This window comes from Vombatus ursinus, unplaced genomic scaffold (assembly GCF_900497805.2).
Source record: "Vombatus ursinus unplaced genomic scaffold, bare-nosed wombat genome assembly UNPS02014847.1, whole genome shotgun sequence".
NCBI classification, from domain to species: Eukaryota; Metazoa; Chordata; class Mammalia; order Diprotodontia; family Vombatidae; genus Vombatus; species Vombatus ursinus.
In genome coordinates this window covers 5,366,178-5,386,417 of record NW_020954625.1, presented here as the reverse complement: position 1 = coordinate 5,386,417, position 20,240 = coordinate 5,366,178, and the positions used below count along the sequence as shown (strand labels likewise).

General features: G+C 49.3%; 1 protein-coding gene across 1 annotated transcript in view; it reads left to right on the top strand.

The window, feature by feature from the left end:
• The window catches only part of HK1 (hexokinase 1), an 89,680-nt gene extending 73,203 nt beyond the window's left edge, over positions 1-16,477 (top strand). The window contains exons 10-18 of the mRNA XM_027840596.1: positions 696-1,000; positions 1,363-1,511; positions 2,352-2,471; positions 2,850-2,945; positions 4,409-4,508; positions 8,844-9,027; positions 12,267-12,422; positions 13,235-13,468; positions 14,454-16,477. Coding sequence (XP_027696397.1) covers positions 696-1,000; positions 1,363-1,511; positions 2,352-2,471; positions 2,850-2,945; positions 4,409-4,508; positions 8,844-9,027; positions 12,267-12,422; positions 13,235-13,468; positions 14,454-14,604 — 1,495 coding nt within the window. The 3' untranslated portion in view covers positions 14,605-16,477. The remainder of the gene's footprint in view (positions 1-695; positions 1,001-1,362; positions 1,512-2,351; positions 2,472-2,849; positions 2,946-4,408; positions 4,509-8,843; positions 9,028-12,266; positions 12,423-13,234; positions 13,469-14,453) is intronic.
• The last annotated feature ends 3,763 nt before the right edge of the window (positions 16,478-20,240 follow it).

Here is a 20,240-nt window from a genome sequence, read left to right as displayed (position 1 = left end):
GAGCCAACAGAAGCATGATGTCTGTGGAAAGTGCTATCTAATCTGTAATGATAACAATAATAATAATAATAATAATAATAGCTAGCAGATGATGCTTTTAGGCGTGCAAAACGCCTGACGTGTGTCATCTCACAACAACCCTGTGAGCTAAGTGCTGTGATTTTCTCCACTTTTCCGGTGAGGAAACCACAAAAAATTCAGTGACTTACCCAGAGTCACACTGTTAGTAAATCACTGAGGCAGGAGACAGATTCAGGTCTTCCTGACTCCAGGTCCAGTGTTCTGTGCACTGTCCCTTTTCTCCATCCCCTCTTCCCCCAACACTCCTTATAAATGCAAAGTAGTATTACATGGTGGAGTGACCCAAAACTCTTGGTGTGGTTTTATCTTTACTACCTTAGAAGCTTTTTAAAACTTAAAAAAAAAAATCACCTTTGGGGTACCCTGTATAAACATTGAATGCAGATTAGGTTTGAAAAAATTTCCCCCGACATGGCCCCATTCTTCCTAAGTAGGCTCTGAATATTTCTTACGACATGGGGCAGAACCTATAAAACATGATCTCTGAGATCGCTGGTGCTTCTCTTTGCACCATGGCATGCGTGTGGGGTGATGGCGGTGGTGGAGTAGATAGACATGTGTGTAACTGGTCCCATGAATCTGACGACATCGTCCCCCCCCCCACACACAATTAGGTATTCCCGTCGATTCCACAAGACCCTGCGGCGCTTGGTTCCCGACTGCGACGTGCGTTTCATCCTCTCCGAGAGCGGGAGCGGCAAGGGGGCCGCCATGGTGACCGCCGTGGCCTATCGGCTGGCCGAGCAGCACAGGCAGATGGAGGAGATACTGGCCTCCTTCAAGCTCAGCACCGAGCAGCTGATGCAGGTGAAGGATAGGATGAGGATAGAGATGGATCGTGGGTTACAGAAGAAGACCAATGAATCAGCCACGGTGAAGATGCTGCCGTCCTTCGTCTGCGGCACCCCCGACGGGACCGGTGAGCTCCCCTGGGTGAGGGAGGGGACGTGGTCCCGCTTGCCCCTGTCACTTTCTGGGGGACCTGGAGTGAATCGTCTTCATTCTCCGAGAAGCGGCAACAGGCATCCCCATTCATCTTGTGAGTGCCCTTTAGAGAGGTCAGTGGGTCATCCCAGGGCCCTTCAGGTCTGAGGAAGGTCGAGACCACAGCTGAGGACGCTCACTCACACATGCATGAGGGAGCGCCATTGGAGCACCCTTTCTGCGATCTGAGCTTTCCTCTTGAAACCTTGAATGTTTCTGAGCGGGCAGCAGCCTGGTCATGACGATGCCCCAACACCCTTGCTTTCCAACATGCTTGCGCTTCTTGCTTCCTGACAGAGAATGGAGACTTCTTGGCCCTGGACCTTGGCGGCACAAACTTCCGGGTCCTGTTGGTGAAGATCCGCAGCGGGAAAAAGAGAAGTGTGGAAATGCACAACAAGATCTACGCCATCCCTGAGGAAGCGATGCAGGGCACCGGGGAGGAGGTGAGAGAGGGAGATGAGGGGGGCTTTCCTGGTGGAGTCAGGCCATGTTCATTCCCAGGGCTATGACACATACCTGAAGAGGCACCGACTGCCTCCTTCCAGGTGTGGGCTGATAGGTACCCACATGCTGTTAATAACATTTTAATCTGTTAATATTTCATTTAAATTAATATTTATTTAAGTGTATTTAATGATATTTAAATCTATTTCTGTTCTATTAAATCTATTAGTAATAATTCTATTAAATTTATTTCTTTGGAAAACTAACTAGTACCCCAGAGGACCTTAAGTGTCAGTGTTTTGCTGCAAAAACAACAATAAAAAAAATAGCTAGCATTTACATAGTGCCTTAAGAGTGTTTCAGCATAATAATAACAACAATAAAAAATAAAAATAGCTAGCAGTAATAAAAATAAAATAATAATAGTTAGAATTTAAATAGTGCTTTAGGATTTATAAAGCTCCTCCCATCAATCCTGGGAGATAGGTACCATTATTCTCCCTATTTTACAGATGAGGAAACTGAGGCAGACCAAGATTAAGTGACTTGCCCAGCTAGTAAGGTTGGATTTGAACTCAGGTCTTCCTGACTCCAAGTCTAATGCTCAGAAAGACTGTCCTGAAGGTCGTAGATTTAGATCTAAAAAGGACCGTAGAGGTCATTGAATCCAGGTGCCTCGCTTTCCAGATGAGGAAACTGAGGCTCAGACATGCCACGTGACTGTGTGAGTCAGGATTGGAGTATTGGAGTCCTGGGTTGGGGCTCGGTAGCCTGGCTTGGTCTGCGTAGGCTCTCCCTGGAAGAGTCACGTGTGGTTCTCTGCCTCTCTTCTCCCCCAGCTCTTTGACCACATCGTCTCCTGCATCTCTGACTTCCTGGATTACATGGGCATCAAGGGCGCCCGGCTGCCTCTAGGCTTCACCTTTTCCTTCCCCTGCCGACAGACAAGCCTGGATGGGGTGAGTTGTGCTGCATCCTGGGTCCGTGCTTTGACTCCCAGGGCGTGGGGGATAGAAGTCTGGCTCCTTGGGGCCCCTCCCTCTTAAACGAAGCCTGTACTTCTCCCATTCACGGATGCTCTGGGAGGCTCATTGGGCCGGCCAGCGCTGTGTTCCCTCAGTCCTATGGCAATGCTACGAAGCCTCCATCTCTCCCTCACTGGTCTGTGATGAGCATCAGTGGGGAAGCACCGTGAAAGCTGTGGGATTTTAAATACTTGAATCATTGGTGGTCGGCTTTTTTTTTTAAATACTTGTCCATTTTATAAATCATGTTTTCTGTGTTGTGAGTGGCCTGCGAGGACTCGTTCGCTAAAAACAAACTTTCTCTTTCCTTAGGGCATCTTGGTCACGTGGACTAAGGGATTCAATGCGTCTAACTGTGTAGGAAACGATGTGCCCACCTTGCTGAGAGAAGCAATTAAAAGGAGAGAGGTAACAGCTTTGACTTGGCTTACCCTCACCTGACTATTCCTCTGCTGCTGGGTGTTCGTGAGGCCCCACAGCCTGGACCCGAGTGGGGCAATTTCAGAGCTGGGCGCCTCCTCCGCACCCCAGCCTTGGAGAGGCTGGCACACAGTAGGTACTACATACGCGATTATTCCCTTCCTCTGCCTTCCAGGGCCAGGAGACGCTAAGTGACTTTGAGCAGGTTCACACAACCAGGATGGGGTAGACACGTATCCCCGACTCTGAGGCTGGCTCTTTGACAAACCACTGCCCCTGACAGCTTTAGCTGCTCAAACATTCTGTTTCTCTGTTTACCAATCTTTCAATAGTGAAATACATGGAATCATAAAATAGCAGGGTCGTGAGAGACCTTAGAACCCACGGTATTGGAGCTGGCCAGGGCCTCTCTTAGAACACTAAATATTGAAAATAGAAAGAAACTGAGAATTTGGAACCTAGAATATTACTAGATTCTAATAATGTTAGAACCTAAAGCTGAGAGGAACCTTAGAACGTTGAATGTCACAGAGTTCTTAAAGGAGTCCGTGGATCTCTTTCAGGGGGTCCGTGAACACGGATGGAGAAAAAAATGACAACTTTATTGTCACTCATCTCTAAAGTAATATTCGTTTTTTAAAATGTTGAGTTCCAAATTCTCTCCCTTCCTTCAGCCCTTCCCCCACTCATTGAGAAGGCAAGCAGTATGATGTCAATTATACATTTAGCATTTTTAAAATGTTGAGTTCTAAATTCTCTCCGTCCCTCCAGCTCCTCCTCCTCTCCTTCTCTTCCTCCCCTCCATTGAGAAGGAAAGCAGTATGATATCAGTGTGAAGTCATGCAAAGCCTCTTTCTATATTAGCCACGTTAGCCTTTCTTTCAATCAAGAAACAACATTATTTCTGAGTAGAGGTCCATGGGCTTCACCACTCTGCCCAAGGGGGCCAGGCCACACACCCCTGCTAGAGCTCAACCTCGTTATTTCATAGGTAGGGAAACTGAGGCCCAGGGGCCCTGCCTGAGGTCACATAGCATCAGAGACAGAATTTGAACCTGTGTTATCTGAATCTCAAGTTGGCGCTCTTTCCTGTACGGTGCATGGTACTCACATCCAAAGGAGGGTGACCATTGTGGTTAGAGGACTGGAGAACACACCATATGAAGTCAGTGAAGAGAGTGTGGGATTTTTAGTTTAGAGAAGGTCCCACCCGGAGTAAACGTACAGACAGGATTCAAACTCAGATCTTCTAGTGCCTTGGATTTATGGCCCACACTACCATTCCTCTTCCCTTTCTGAACTGCGATCCCCAGAACCAAACGCAGTTCTCCAGATGGGGTAAAACCAAAAGGCCAGTGAGTGTTTTACAGGCTCCTATTAAAACACAAAAATCAAAAAACCCGAGATCTGTGCTCTATCTGATCTCATCCCACATCCTGCTCTCTCCAAAGGAATTTGATCTGGATGTTGTGGCCTTGGTCAATGACACAGTGGGCACCATGATGACCTGTGCCTATGAAGAGCCGACTTGCGAAATTGGACTCATCGTAGGTGAGTCTCAGATGAGCTGTGGCTCCTGCGGGCCTGGTACCTCCTGGGGATTAGCATAGGAATTATTGCCAGCCTTGCTTATAGGCTGCAGACGTGTGTGGGGAGTCCCCATTCTGGGGTCCTTGGAAGTGTGCCCATAACCCTTCACTTGCCCCAAATAATGGCCCTTCAGTTGTTTGTAGGGTAGGATTCCTTTGTGTTTTCTCTTGGTATATTCAAAGGCACGTGGCCTCGAAGGGATATTTTATTAAACAGTTAGCTTCTGGTTGACCTAGAATCCCAGAGCCTGAGAATTGGAAGGATCCCCGGCGGCCACCCACCCAGCCATACACCAAAGGAATCCCTAGTACAGCACCCCGGCCTCTGTTTGAAGGTCTCTGGCAGGGGGTGGGGGGGAGGCCATCCTATTCTACTTTTTGGAGAGCTTTCACAGATAGGAAGTTTTTTCTGAACTTCAGCGTCTACACTGGCATCTCTCCGTCTTTGCCCATTGTTCTGTACTCCATGCTGAAGCAGAGTAAGTCTAACCCATCTTCTCCAGGAGACACATGCCAGTTCTTTCACTCAGTCCTTATCTGATGACACTTTTGTGTGGGATTGTTTTGTGGGATTGCAGGGATGGAGGGTATGTTAGTCCTGATGCTTGAAGTAAGGAGACGTGGGCCTGAGGACAGAGTATTGACCCTGGCGGTGGTCTAGAGAAACCTGGTGGTGGAGGGCAGTGGGGAAGGGGAGAGGGAAAAGGAGAGGCACTGTACTTTTTAACCGATATTGCCACATCTGATCCTCGCAGCAAGATTTTTTTAGTTGAGCAAATTGAGGTAAGCAGAGGTTAAATGCCTTGGTCAGGATCTCACAGCTAACAAGTGTCTGAAGCCAGGTTTGAGCTCAGGTCTTCCAGACTCCAGGCCAGGTTTGGCAGCCAAAAGCCGGCAGGAGATCATTATGTATGTGAGACCCGGGGAAAATAAGGTGCAGGAGCCCGAGGTGGGAGATAGCCTGAAAAGGGAGATGGGAAGCTGCTCGCCACTGACCAGACTTCATCCTTTGGCCAAAGGACACTACTTCTGCCTCCTGGCCTTTTGTGATGACCTTCTCTGCTCCATGTGGTTTATAAGGTCTCTTCTAAAGATCTGAATTTTAACGCCACTGTTGTGCTTACCTGGAGTATGTGTGCCGGGTTCAAGTTAAAAAGTTGATTGAAGATTTATCAAGTACTTACTCTGTATGGTTCCTTGGTTAGCTGGGAGAATGCCAGAAAGACCCTTGGGCAGACCTCATGGGGTGATTTTATGGGAAGGCACAGATGAGAGTTTACTGGGATGGGCGGGCATGGCGGGCTTGCTGTTTGCCACATTTTGCAGGGAATTCCCATGTCAGTGAGATCACGGACTCATTGGAGCACATTTATATTAGGGTCATTGATGTTGAGCTGGAAGGGGCCTCAGAGGTCATGTAGGGCAACACCTTGTTTTACAGATGAGGAAACTGAGGCCAGAGGGATGACGTGGGGTAACACCAGGTAGTCAGGTCAGAGGCAGGATTAGAACCAGGATTAGAACCACTGTACCGTGATGCCTGTTATATTAAGGAATATGGATTGGAATCCCATAGTTGAGTGTCATTCAGCATTTGTGAAGCAGCCTTCTTTCAGAATAGCAGAATGTAAGCTTCGTGAGATCAAGGCCTGTTTTTGTTTTATCTTTGTAAACCTAGCACCTGGAATACAACCCTGCCCATAATGCTGGTTACAAGGCCCTTTGCTTGGTTCTAAGACTATCAGTAAAAGGCCTTACCTATAATAGGTGCTTAATAAATGCTTACTGAGGGGCAGCTAGGTGGCACAGTGGATAGAGCACTGGCCCTGGAGTCAGGAGGACCTGAGTTCAAATTCGGCCTCTGACACTGCTGTGTCACCCTGGGCAAGTCATTTAACCCCGATTGCCTCACAAAAAAAAAAAAAAATGTTTGCTGAAGATAATTAAACATTTATCAAATGCCTTCTGGCCCTGGAGTCAGGAAGACCTGAATTTAAACCCAGCCTCAGACACTTGACACTTACTAGCTGTGTGACCCTGGGCAAGTCACCTAACCCCAATTGCCTCACCAATAAAAAAGAAAGTGATTGGCGTGAGTCACAAACACCCAGAAGGAAAGCCAGGGGTCCCCCTGCCCTTCCCCAACCCCCCCCCTTAACAGTCCAGGCCTCAGCGAGACATTTCCAGGGCCCCGCCCTGCTGCTCAGCCACTTGACCACACAGCCAGGGCTAGGATTTTTTTTTCAATTCCTGTAGATAAAGCTGAGGATCCTCCATAGAAATAACCTTCCTTTGGGGTCGTTTTCCTTCTTTTGCAAAACTCTTCCCCCTTGTCTGGGACTGGGTCTAAAAATGCCGAGGTAGGGTGATGAGGCAGATTTGGGGCCCAGTGTGGTTTGCCTTCCTGCCCAAAAAAAACACACCCAGCCCCGGAAAGGGCAGCTGGGTCAGAGGCTCCCTGGGAAGTGAGTCACAGGTGAAGGGGAGCTCTTGACAGCAAGAGCTGAAGCCAGGAACCCTGAGTCACTTTCTAGGAGAGTAGGGACTTCGGGGCCATCTTCTGTACAGGAGAAGTGGAAGGGACCCGGGAAGTCCTCATTTTACAGATGAGGAAACTGAGGCAGGCAGGCAAAGAGCCTGGCCAGGGTCACACATCTAGTCAGTGTGGAGGCAGGGTTTAAACCCACCTTCTCCTCCACAAGAATCTCTCCCAGGACATGCCTGACAGACAGGTGGCCCTCGGGGGTCCAGGAAAGGCAGTGTTACCCCACAGACCCTCAGGCCATTGGTGCTGTCTCCAGCAGGTGCAGCCTGCCCTGGGCAGAGTCCAGCTCAGCCTTCCTAGACTGCTCTCTCCCGTCCTTGAGTGGGGGGCGCATTCCTTCCTCCAACACATTATTCGCTTTTTAAAAATGTTCCTGATGCCCCTCCCTTCCTTCCCTTCCCCTGAAGGCCATCCTTGTTGCAGAGAATAAATATGACAGAAAGAGGGGGGGAGGCGGGGAACAGAACAACCAAATGAACAGAATGACCGAGGCTGATGGTCTGTGTAGAGCTCCTCACCCATGGCGCCCCACCTCCACCTTCCCTCTGAGATCGCCTCTATCTCCTGCATAGGTCTCGTAAACGCACATAGTGGTTTGAAGGTGGTGTCCCCCCCCCTTAGACGTAAGGTCCTTGAGGACAGGGCCTATTTTTGCCTTTCTTTGTATCCCCAGCACTGAGCTCAGTAGGCTGGCACACAGCGGGTGCTTAATAAATGCTTATTGACTTGTTGATTTCTGCAGACAAGGACAAGAATCTGCAGATTCTCCCGTCTCTTCTTCTGGGCTATGCTTGCCTTCTCTGCTGGGTTGATTTTTATTGATTTCTCTGTTGTGTGCTGATTCCCTGGCTCTGCTTTTGCAAATACTGATTTTGAATGTCTGTTCTCCGGGCGTTAGATGAGCAGGACCCCTAATCGGCACTCTGGGGGCCAGAGAGGCTGAGATTCCAGCGTTTGTTGCAGAGCAATCCTGTTACTGTAGCATCAATGACCATTCCCTGTCTGGACAGACAACACCCATCTGGCCTTTCTCATTTTCTGCTGTTCTTCTACTCCGACCTCCCTTGGATTTTCTGTAGAAAATCTCTCCCAAAGTGGGTCCCAGGCCCTCCTAGGCCCTTTAACATTTTGTGGCCTTCAAAGTATAAAAGCTTCCAAAGGTTTGCCCACAAAACTGTCAGTCATTGCCATCTCAGTATGAATTAGGTTCTTTCCTCCTTAAGATGCTCTTCCTGAGGGAATAAAAATCTTTATGATGGCGGCAAGGAAGAGAGTTTTAGCATACAGGGAATTGCTGAAAGTCATGCCCAGGGTCACACAGGTAGTAAGTGGCGCAGGCTGGATTTGAACCTGAGCCCTTTGACTTCAAACTTTATTTTTTCTGTAACACCAGGTCGTAAAGTTGCAAAGCCATGACCTCCATAGAGACAAAGAATCCTGAGAATCCAGCCTCAGACACTTGACACTTACTAGCTGTGTGACCCTGGGCGAGTCACTTAACCCTGATTACCTCACCAAAAAAAACAAAACAAAACAAAACAAAAAAACAAAGAATCCTGAGCACAGAAAGTGCTGGATTTGGGGCCAGAGAACCTGGTTCTGGTTCCTGCTTCTCCTTACTCCCTGTGTGACGTTGGGCATATCATGTTTCCTCTTCTGTAAGATGGGGGGGGCGAGGCAAACTTTCCAGCCCTAAGTCTGTAGTTGTATGAAACCATCGGTCTTATCATTCGCCTCCTTTGTCCAATTTAGGGACCGGCAGCAATGCATGTTATATGGAAGAGATGAAGAATATTGAGATGGTGGAGGGCAACGAGGGACGGATGTGCATCAACATGGAGTGGGGTGCCTTTGGGGACAATGGATGCCTGGACGACATTAGGACTGAATTTGACAAAATCGTGGATGATTATTCCCTCAATCCTAACAAGCAAAGGTATTTGTCTAGGGTTCAGTGAGATGCAGAATGGGCTTGAGAGAAGAAGGGAATTGTCCCATAAAGGGAAGGAGGGAGGAAGGAGGGAAAGAAAGAGGGAAGGAGGAGGGAAGGGAGGAAAGAAGAAAAGAAGGAAGGAAAGAAAGAAAAGAGAAAGGAATGAAGAAAAGGAAGGGAGGAAGGAGAGGAGGGAGGAAGGAAAGGAGGGAGGAAGGAAGGAAAGAAGGAAAGGAGAGAGGAAGGAAGGAGAGCAGGAGGGAAGGAAAGAAAGAAGGAGGGAAGGGAGGAAAGAAGAAAGGAAGGAAGGAAAGGAGGGAGGAAGGAAAGAAAGAGGAAAGGGAGGAAAGAAGAAAAGAAGGAAAGGAGGAGGGAAGGAAAGAAAGAGGGAAGGAGGAGGGAAGAGAGGAAAGAAGAAAAGAAGGAAGGAAAGAAAGAAAAGAGAAAGGAATGAAGAAAAGGAAGGGAGGAAGGAGAGGAGGGAGGAAGGAAGGAAAGAAGGAAAGAGAGGAAGGAAGGAGAGCAGGAGGGAAGGAAAGAAAGAAGGAGGGAAGGGAGGAAAGAAGAAAGGAAGGAAGGAAAGGAGGGAGGAAGGAAAGAAAGAGGAAAGGGAGGAAAGAAGAAAAGGAAAGGAGAAAGGAAGGAAGGAAAGGAGGAGGGAAGGAAAGAAAGAGGGAAGGAGGAGGGAAGGAAGGAAAGGAGAAAGGAAGGAGAGGAAGAGGGAAGGAAAGAAAGAGGGAAGGAAGGAAGGAAAGAAAGGAGAAAGGAAGGAAGGGGGAAGGGAGCAAGGGAAGGAAGCAAAGAAAGGCAACAGGGAAGGTGGATGTGTTTAAGAGTCTACTATGTGCCAAGCACTGTGCTAAGTGCTGGGGATACAAATAGAAAAGGCTGGATAGCCCCTCCCCTCAGGAAAATCACGCTCCAACTGGGGTGACAACATGTAAGAAGGTTCATGAGGGTTCAGCCCTAGGGGAGGTGGCAAAGCCCCAGGGCTCTTAGGTTGGAACATCAGTAGAGTGCAGGTAACAGTGTGGGAGGGCCTCAGAGAAAGCCTGGGGGGCTATCGGAAGCCCTTGGAAAGGGCTGGTGGTCTTCCACCTTACTGGAAGGAATAGAGTTGGTGACTCCTATCTCATACAGGAGTGAACATTTTACAGATGAAGGAGTGGATGCTCAGAAAAGACTTAGCCAAGGACACATGACTAGTCAGTGTCGGAGAAAGCATTTGAACCCAGGGCTCAGACTTTCCTGCCTGCTGCCCAACGATACCCCTTGTTAATTTTTTGGTCACATGCTGTCACGAGACAGCTTTTTGGCTTTCTGATCTCTGTGGCTTCCCAGAGTCTCCCTAGGACTTTTGTCCATTCCATTTGGAAACTCCAGCCTCTGGGTCCCAGTAACCTTTTAGCTACCATTGGAGTGAAGCCCCAGATGCTAGGGTATGTACCGCAGATGAGTTTTAAGTTCTTTATTTTTACTGGAAAACCCAGAATGTTTTGTGGGAAAGAGATGAGAGGTTCTAAGGACAGGTTTGAAAGGAGTAAGGTCCTGTTGGAGGGAGGCGAGGGCAGTGTGAGATGACTGGGATCCTGGCTTCAAATCCCAGCTCCGTCCCGTACTCCCTGTGTGACCTTGTGCAAACCATGCCCTTTCTCTGGGCCTCGGTTTCCTCCGAGGTGCCTTTGAGCTGTGGAGAAAGGACCCAAACCCCTCTACAAAGTCCCTCACAAGTCTCCCGGCTACCATCCACACCACTCTGCCAGGACAGTAACACCCTTTTATAACACTACCGGAGTAGAAGGATGGCTGACCAGCTTCCTTCCTGACGTCATTGCTTTTCTGTTTAACTGGTAGTGTCCAAGCAACTCAGATGCTTGGGGAACCATGTTGGAAGTCGTTGGCGCCACCTGGTGGTTTTAGGCTGCTATCGCGGGACCTGGCCCTGGGACCTTGCTTATTAGTAAAGGCTGTTGAGTGATGTCATCAGCTAGGAAGGCTTCCTCTCGGAGCTCTTCTGTAGCCGATGTAGGGTGACCTCCAGGTATGGAAGAGGAGAGATGATCATGGGATCACGCACTCAGAGAGAGCGCCATCTTACTTACAGGCCATCGTATCTATCGTCTATCTAGAGAACTGACCTTGGAGAGTTCTCTGGCACAACTCCCTTGTTTTACAGATGAGGAAACTGAGGCCCAGAAAAGTAACTCGCCCAAGGTCACATAGGTATCCCATGTCAGAGGTGGGATTTGAACCCAGCTCCTCCAAATCCAAATCCAAATCCAACTTGAACCCAACTGTTGAACACATGATATGTGATGATAGCATGGGGTCATAGTCAACACTCCATCGGCTTCATCATTCACTTCTTCCCCATGGTCCTTAGCCTTAGCCTTCTTTTAAAGGGGGAGGTTTACCCAGACAGTCTCTGAGATTGCTTCCAGGTCTAATAGTCAATGAGTTGGGGCAGCTAGGTGGCACAGTGGATAGAGCACCGGCCATAAAGTCAGGAGGACCTGTGTTCAGATCCGGCCTCAGCCACATAACACTCACTAGCTGTGTGACCCTGGGCAAGTCACTTAACCCCAGTTGCCTAAAAAAAAAAATTAGTCAATGAGTCCCTGGGTTTGTCTGTCAGACTAGGTCTAATGCCCAAGGGTATGGCCTGGGCAGCTGGTCAAGCAGCAGGCTGTGTCCTGAGCCACAGGGGACACAATATTCTGTTTTGTGCTCTCATTCTCGTTAAGTGAGAGCATTGCCTGGGATTGCTCTATCTTTACCCTTATCGATCCTAAAAAGCCTGCCTGCATGGGGTAGTGCAGAGGGCTGTGGACTTATGGGTTTAAATTCCACCTCAGACAGTTACTACCTGGGTGACCCTGTGTATATCACTTCTCTTATGTGCCTCAGTTTCCTCATCTGTAAAACAAGAGGGTTGGACTCAGTGGCTTGAAATCTCTTCCGATCTCATTCTCTCCTCTGACAGTAAGGATCAGACTTGGAGGAGAGGGCCCTGGCTTTTCTCTTTGGTCAGTTTCCTTTCTCTTTGGACGCCATATTTTTCTGGAAATTCCCCTGGCTGTCTCCCCATTGACCTGCCTCTTACGTGGGGAGGAGGGCTGGTGGGGATGTTGGCAGAGCCCTCCGCAATGCTCTGAGGACGCCTGCAGTGTAGGATCCCATGGAGGCTGGGAGACCATTGTTGGTTTCTTCTCAACGGGACCTCTCTCCCCTCTCTGTTTCAGGTTTGAGAAGATGATTAGTGGCATGTACCTAGGAGAGATCGTCCGAAACATTTTAATCGACTTCACTCGAAAGGGTTTCCTGTTCCGAGGTCAGATCTCTGAAACCTTGAAAACCCGGGGAATCTTTAAGACCAAATTCCTATCACAGATTGAAAGGTAAGTGAGCAAGAGGGAGAATCTGGGCTCCTAACCTTTTTCCTTAGGTACCGTGTTAAATCTCAGGCAAGTCACCATTGTGCCTCAGTGACTGCATCTGTAAAGTGGGGATAGTCATCTGGACTTTTCCCTAACTGTAGGCAAGGCTCAGCCTTACTTGACTCCTCCCTTCTCCCCTCCCCCCACAAAATATTTTGCATCTTTAAGCCTATTGTTTTTCTCCAGTTGAATGAAAACTGCTTGTCCTTGAGGAAGGATTCGTTTCAATTTTATTCTGTCCTCAGCACATGGCAGGTGCTTATTAAATGCTTGTTGAATTGAATTTCCACCCTTACAAGGGTATACGTACTTGGAAAACATGAAAATAGAAACCAGTGTGGTATTAATAGTGTCAAGAACTCTGGTCCTGGGTTCAAATCCTGCCTTTATGACGTTGATCAACTTACTTTGGTTTTCTGGGCCTCAGTTTCTTTTTCTGTAAAGAGAGGGAGCTTGGACTAGGTGTCTGAGGTCCCTTCTGGCTCTAGCTTTCTCATGTAAGAACTTCGCTAGACCTCAGTTTTTCTGTCTGTAAAACGAGGAAGTGGGACCAGACGGCCTGTGGGGTCCCTGCTGGTGCAACATCTGTGCTCGATGCAGACGCTCTGCGAAGAACGTCGTTGCACCGAGGCAGACTTCACCCCCACCTCTCTCCCCATCACAAGCGTAGGGCTCTGTCTGTCTCTGCGATTCTCGCCGGCATCTTTGGGGACTGCTCGGAGAGCCGTGTCTCCGGATGACTGACCGCCTTGCCTTGCCCTGCCTTCCTGCAGTGACCGGTTAGCCCTGCTCCAGGTCCGAACGATCCTGCAGGATCTGGGCCTGAACAGCACCTGCGACGACAGCATCCTCGTCAAGATGGTCTGCGGGATCGTGTCCAGGAGGGCTGCCCAGCTCTGCGGGGCTGGGATGGCGGCCGTGGTGCAGAAGATCAAGGAGAACAGGGGCCTGAAAACGCTGAATGTGGCCGTGGGAGTCGACGGGACGCTCTATAAACTCCATCCTCAGTGAGTCTTACCCCGACGCACTTCCTGGGAGGCCGGGCTCAGCCTCATCGGTCCCTGGTGGTGGTTCGGTCTTGTGAGTGGTGTCCGACTCTCCGTGACCCATGGGGGGTTTTCCTGGCAAAGATGCTGGACTGGTTTGCCATTTCCTTCTCCAGCCCATTTTACAGGTGCCCCTACTGGGGCATTGGCTCATGGCCGGTCTTCTCGCCCTAGACCGTCCTCTCCTTGAGAATTCCTGTCTCCTTCAAGGGCAGTATCATCATCTCAGTCAAAGTTGGTATTTGTAAGGCACAGTGCTTGGTACACAGTAGGGGCTTAATAAGTGCTTGTTCCCTCCCCTCGGCATCCTCGGGATCATCCCTGACCGCTGCTTCTTCACTTCTGTCTTGAGTTCATTTGCCATGTCCTAGAGATTCTATTTCCACAACTTTCCCATTTCCTCTTCTTTCCCTGCCCCCCTCCTCCTCCTCTTCCTCTTCTTGTCCCTTTCTTCTCCCCCTCCCCCCCTCCTCCCCTCCTTGTCCTCCACCTCCTCTTCCTCGCTATCATTTCTGATGCTTTTTAGTTTTGCAAAGTGCTTTCCTTGTCGTCTTGTTTGACCCTCCCAGCCACCCTGGGAGGGGGGAGCTGCTGTGATTATCCCCTTTTCACAGGTGAGAAGGGCGAGGGACAGCAGCTGTGACTTGGCCAGGGTCCCCCAGTGTCAGAGGCTTTTCCTGATTCCAAGTCCCCTGTGCCAAGCTGCTTTCACAAGGGTTCTTAGCAGGACGCTCCCCCTCTGCCCACCCTTCTCAGGCTGTACAACCTGATCCCCTCAGAAACTAAGAAAGCTGTCCAAGGCAGGGAAGGACCAGCAGGAGGATTCGAACCCAAGTTCTCAGGACAGAAGCAGGGTCCTTTGCTCCGTAAGAGTCGGGGGTTCCAGCGGGGCCGGCGAATGTGGCCGACGTCCCCCTCCACCGTCCCCCTCTCTCCTCTCTTGTAGCTTCTCCAGGGTCATGCATCAGACAGTGAGCGAGCTGGCCCCCGACTGTAAGGTGAAATTCCTCCTCTCAGAAGATGGCAGTGGGAAGGGAGCGGCGCTCATCTCGGCCGTCGGGGTGAGGCTGCGGGAGGCCAAGGCCAAGGCCAGCTAAGAGCCCTGCCCTCGGAGGAGCCCCTGCCCTTCCCCGCCCCCGTCTCTGCACTCTCCATCTTCCTTCCTTGGGTAGCCTGAACTGAACGCGCACCAGACCCTGCCAATGTGTGGAGCCCTGTACGCCTCAAGGCATAAAGAACTTGGGTGCAAAATTGAGTGTGTGCTGTGGATGATCTCTCTCACCCCGGGAGCTCCATCCTTCCCAGCCCGCCCTGCCACCTTCTTCCCTCCCCCGTCACTGTTCTGCATGTCTTCATTTCCATCGGGTTGTCTGATTTCCACACGTGAGTTAGTGAAGTCAGTTCCTAATTTATATAGTCATCTCAGCTATTTATTGATTTGACGTGAAAGGTCCAGCCGCCCAGTACTTCCCTGCTGCCCTCTCTGTGAAATGTATTATCATGACAAATTGTGTCTAGACACCCACTTCTGCCCCGGAGTCACCCAGAAACCAGAGGGCTCCTTCCGTCCTGGTAGCAAAAGCCAGCTGGCTCACTTCTGAAGGTCCCCGTTGGGAAGGGGCTGTGCTGGGCTGTGAGGGTCCGGTGATCACCCGCTGCATGTGATGGTCTAGCTCTGTGTGTGTGTGTATATGTGTGTGTGTGTGTGTGTGTATGTGTGTCGGAGGAAGGGTCTGGAAAGCACCTCACGTCAGTTCTTCTCTCCCATCCCCTGGAGGCTCTCTCTTGCCTCCCGTCTTCTCCTTGGACTGCCTCATTGTTTTCATGGGCCGTGTCTTGTGTGACTCTGTGAACCGTTCCATTCCAACCGTCGGAGCCTTGGTGGGGCTGATCACGGGTGTGGGAGGGGGTCTACTTCTCAAAGTGTGGCCAAACCAAAATGTTTTGTGGATTCCCGTGAATTTGGGGGGTTCTGGTTTTTCGGGCATGGATATATGGGTCGTGTCCCTAAGCCCACCCTTCTCCCTGCCCTGCCCAGAAGGACTTGATGTGGTGTGACTGTGTGTTGTGTTGTCTACCCTTCCATGTTGTGTGTGATGAGGGTCGCTCCCTTTCCGTGCCTAGTACTGTATCTCAGCAGTCATCCTGCCAGCTCCCCTCACTCTGCCAGTAGTCTCCAACCAGAGTGTCCCCCCTTCCCATCCCTGATGCTAGGGAATGAGATGGAGAGGCACTCTCACTGGCCTCCTCACCTCTCCTGGCTGGGGCCCAGAGGAAGCCACCTAAAATCCTAGGATGATGGATGTGAAACTCGAAGGGACTCAGAAGTGAAAGTGACATCTCAGAGGCAGAAACAGGATTAGAACCCAGAGCTGGTGTTCTTTACACTGGACCGTATAGAATTGGAGATGGGAGGGCCAGGTTTGAATTTCATGAGGAGACGGGGAGAACCGTTCTTCTGCCTGCCACCTCCAAACCAAGGCCCTTCTCTCTCTTTGGCCCAAACTGAGTAGATTCTCTCCTGCCCGGTTGTTCCCAACCAGATACTAACGATCCTTTGAACCGGCGTGCGCCCTGCCAGGGCCAGGTGAAGTTGGCAGGCTCTGTTTTTACCTCTTCCTGTTCATGAATTACTCCCTCCCATGGGAGGAATTCACCTGGCCCCAACCCCCAACTCCCCTCTGCCCCCAAGAGTCTCAGCCTCTGGCTTCCTTGTCCCCAGCCACCATCTTGAATTCCCTCCCCTCCTCCTTCATGGATGCCGTGTCCATCTGTGTCCTGACGCACTGTGATTGACTGAATGTTGTGAGGCGCCATGTTTGTCTGCTTTGCTGTTCTTGGTGTGTCCACCTTCAGGGACTGCATGCCCACTTGGTTAGGACAGGGAGGAAGTCCGACCGTGCTCACGGGACAGTGATATTTGTGGAGAAAACAGACAAACATCATTAAAATTTTTTGCTGTCGGCTCAATGGTGTGGAATCATTCTTTCTGGAAAATCTTGGGAATGAAGGTGTGGATCTCAGAAGGAGAAGAGATTTTTTTCGTTGAACTCATCAAGACCCGGTGTCACTTGGAAACTGGGGATGGCTGTTACGGTCTTGTGGGGAACCCAATTATGGTCTCATCCGTGCGGGCTGAAGGTCATGGAGCCCGTGAGCCGGCCCTCACCTGCGCACAGTGGGTGGGCAGGCTCCTGAGGTTTGGTTGTCTTCTGAGGCTCTGTCTAGAGGGGACCCCTGAGTCAATGCAGGACCTGTGCGGGTTTCTAACCGACGCCCTTCCTGTTCTTGGCTTACTCATTGATAAGTCTGGTGAGGAACAGTGGCTTGAGCACAGACCCTAGTAAAAATGAGCTGCTCGTGGGTGCCATCTACCTGGTCTCCGCTCCCCTGATTCTCCCCGGCAGAGGTCCAGAATCCACGTCTGCCTTCCCCGAGGTACGTACTCATAAGCACCTAGATTTAGAGTTGGAGGGACCATAGAATCCACCAGACCCAATCTTACAAGAGAGGACACTAAGGCCCAGGGTAAGTGATCTGCTCAAGGTGACGTTTGAAGCGTGCTGAGGACAGAACTTGAATTCAGGTCTCGGCACTTATCGCATGAGCCATCTTGTGGAGATGTGTGAGGGCAAGCTAAGTATGGTTAACTATACTTAGCCAGGGCCATAGCAGACTATGTGTCAGTCCCATCGAACCACCTTGACACCACTCCTTTACCCCCTCTTGATCCCTTGCTTTTCATTTCCAGCTTTGGCCACTATAAACCAGTCAACACGACCGTTATTTCTGGAAAGAAAGTTCTGTTTACTCTGTAGCTCCACTCATAACTATTATCACTATTATTATTCCCATTTTACAGATAGGGAAACTGAGGCTGGCAGAAGCTATATGGCTTGCTGAGGGTCTTGGGTCTTCCTAACTCAGGCCAGCCCTCCATCCACAGTGTCACGAGCCCTTCAGAGCACCAGATTCTAGCAGACCCCTACAAGTTCACCAGGCACAACATTTCTCGGCCCCCTTGGGACCATTCTGCGGTGTCCCGCTTACTGGGTCCGGAGGATTTCCAGAATCTTATAGCTCTGAAGGGACCTCAGAAGCCATGTTATCTAGCAAGGCCCCTCGGCAGCCTGCTCCTCACCACTGGTCTCGTCCGGCCTGCCCTTGCCCTCTATGCCCTTGTGTGCAGACCATTCTACTTCTGAATGGCCGTGATGGTTTAGTAGTTTGTCTTTAAATCTGCCCAGGATTGGCTTCTCTACAGATAGGACCCTGGGTCTGGAGGCAGGAGGTAAATCTTAGAGGCAATTTAAGCCACACATTTCCCATTTTACAGATGAGAAAACTGAGACCTTTAGAGATTAAGGGATGTCCACCAAGGTCACATAGGTAGCAAGCATGATTGACAGTGGAATGTCATGGGACTTTTCTTAGCAGCAAATATCTATACCCAGGGCCTAGAAAGAAGGGGGAAGGGGGAAGAAAGAAGTGTTTACTGTATATAGCACCTACTATGTGCTGGGCAGCTAAGCGATTTATAAATATCTCCTCACTCACACGACTAACAGCATGGGAGAATCTACTTATGTCCTTTACCAAAAATCGACTTGAGTATCTGTAGGAGCAGGCTTGTCAAATGTGCCTTTTAAATAGTAAGTTGATTGCTTACGCTGTCTTCCCCACATCCCAGGGAAGGGAGGGAGCATAGCACAGCACAGCCCAGTGAAGAGCCCTGGGTTCAAGTCCTGCCTCTGACATGTGCTGCTGTGTGAGTCGAGGCAAGCCGCTGAACCTCTCTGGGCTCTCAAAGACTAAGCTAAGTCCCCTCACCGTGGGTTCCCTATGCCAGTGGTGTCAAACCCACATAGAAAGTAGGGGCCACCGGTATAGAAGGATCCCTGCTGGTCACAGTGACTTGAAAAACTACATATTAACGTCATCTATGTTCTGCTATGTATTTATTTTGTGAAATATTATTCAATTATATTTTAATCTGGGTCAGGCCACACTTGGGAGACTTGCGAGTCACATGCAGGCGTATTTGACAGCCCTGCCCTACACCGGTGAAATTACAGGTTTGGTCCAAAGAAAATTAAAATGACAAAGAAATAAAGATCACTGGGAACACTGGTTTGTGGTCAGATCCAGAGCATCCTCAGAGAGCTCTCCCTGCCTCCCAGTTTCTCTGGGAATATGGTGTGAAAAAGTAGAGCCCTGACCTGGGGCCTAGGAGACCTCGTTCAAGTCCAGGGCTAACTTGATCTGTGGCCTGTCTCAAAGGTCCCTTCCAGCTCTGACTTCCTGATCTTATCATCTCATTACACTTGTATCACAAACTTTTTATGAGTTAAATTTTTAAAAAATTAATCAAAATCTGTCTTCTTTCCCTCCCACCTCCCCACATGCAAAAGAAAGAAAACCAGAGCTCTAGTAATAAATTGTATAATCAAGCAAAATAATTTTGTCATGTACTTTTCATACCCTATAGTTACATGTTTTAATTAAATTTTTTAAAGATTCATTTCTCCCCCTTCCCTTTTCCCTCCTCCCCCTGACAAAGCAAAAAAGAACCCCCCCCCCCATTACAAACATGTATGCCAAGCAAACACATTTCCAAATTGGCTCTGTCCAAAACAATTATGCCTCAATCTTCCCGGAGTCCATCAGCCCTCACCTGGAGGTGGATAGCGTGTCTCGTCACAAGACTCTGGAGTTGTGGTAGGTCATTGTGTGGATCACCGTCGCTAATTCATTCACTGATCATCCTTGCACTATCACGGTTACTGTAGCAATTGTCGTCCTGGTTCTGCTCACTTCACTTTGCATCAGTTAATATAAGTCTTTCCAGGTTTTTCTGAAACCATCCCTTCCGTCATTTCGCATAGCACAATTAAGATTCCATTACATTCATAAACCATAACTACTTCCCATGGATGGCATGCATTTATTTTTACCCTTACTAGATTGTAGTCTCCTTGAAGGCAGGAGCCATGCCATTTCTCTTTCCATCTGAGCAGAGATTTTGTAGGATTTAGAACTGGCCAATTCAACTTCCTCATTGTACAGTTGGGGAAACGGCCGAGAGAGGTGAAGTAACTCAGCCAATGTCGCACAGTAAGTAAATGGCAGAGCCCCAATTCAAGCCACCGGGCCACAGTTTCCTCATTGTGAAGTGAGGATAATGAGACACACCTTATTTAGCATGCAAAGTTCTTGTAACAATCAAATACTTTTAGAGAGGAGGAAGTCCTTGATTATCTCCAGGAGAGAGGCCATCACTGACTTTATGATTTAGGAGGGTTCCTTGTCTTTGAAGCATCTTACTCCCATTTTGCAGAGGACAAGACTGAGTCCCAAACAAGTGAGGTGACTTACCCCAAGTCACACAAGTGATGTGAGAGAGGAGTTTCAACTCATATTCTGATGAGCACATTTTCCATTATACCCTACTTTGAGTATTTTAACCAGAGGTGGTGGGAACCTCAAAGACATGGAGACCTCTGTGGCTCAGGGCCATTTGAGCAGAATAAGTTGCTACAAGGCTATCTAATAAAGATACAACTACCCCTGGGAAGGGTATTAAACTGTTTTCTGGGGTTGAGCTAGCTGACGGCTCACTCACAGAAGCATGGATCTTCTTTTATACATATCTTACCTATCTTCAAGGTGTTAGTAAGGTGAGCACTTATTTTATTTTTAAAAAGTTTATACCAATTACATGCAAAAACAATTT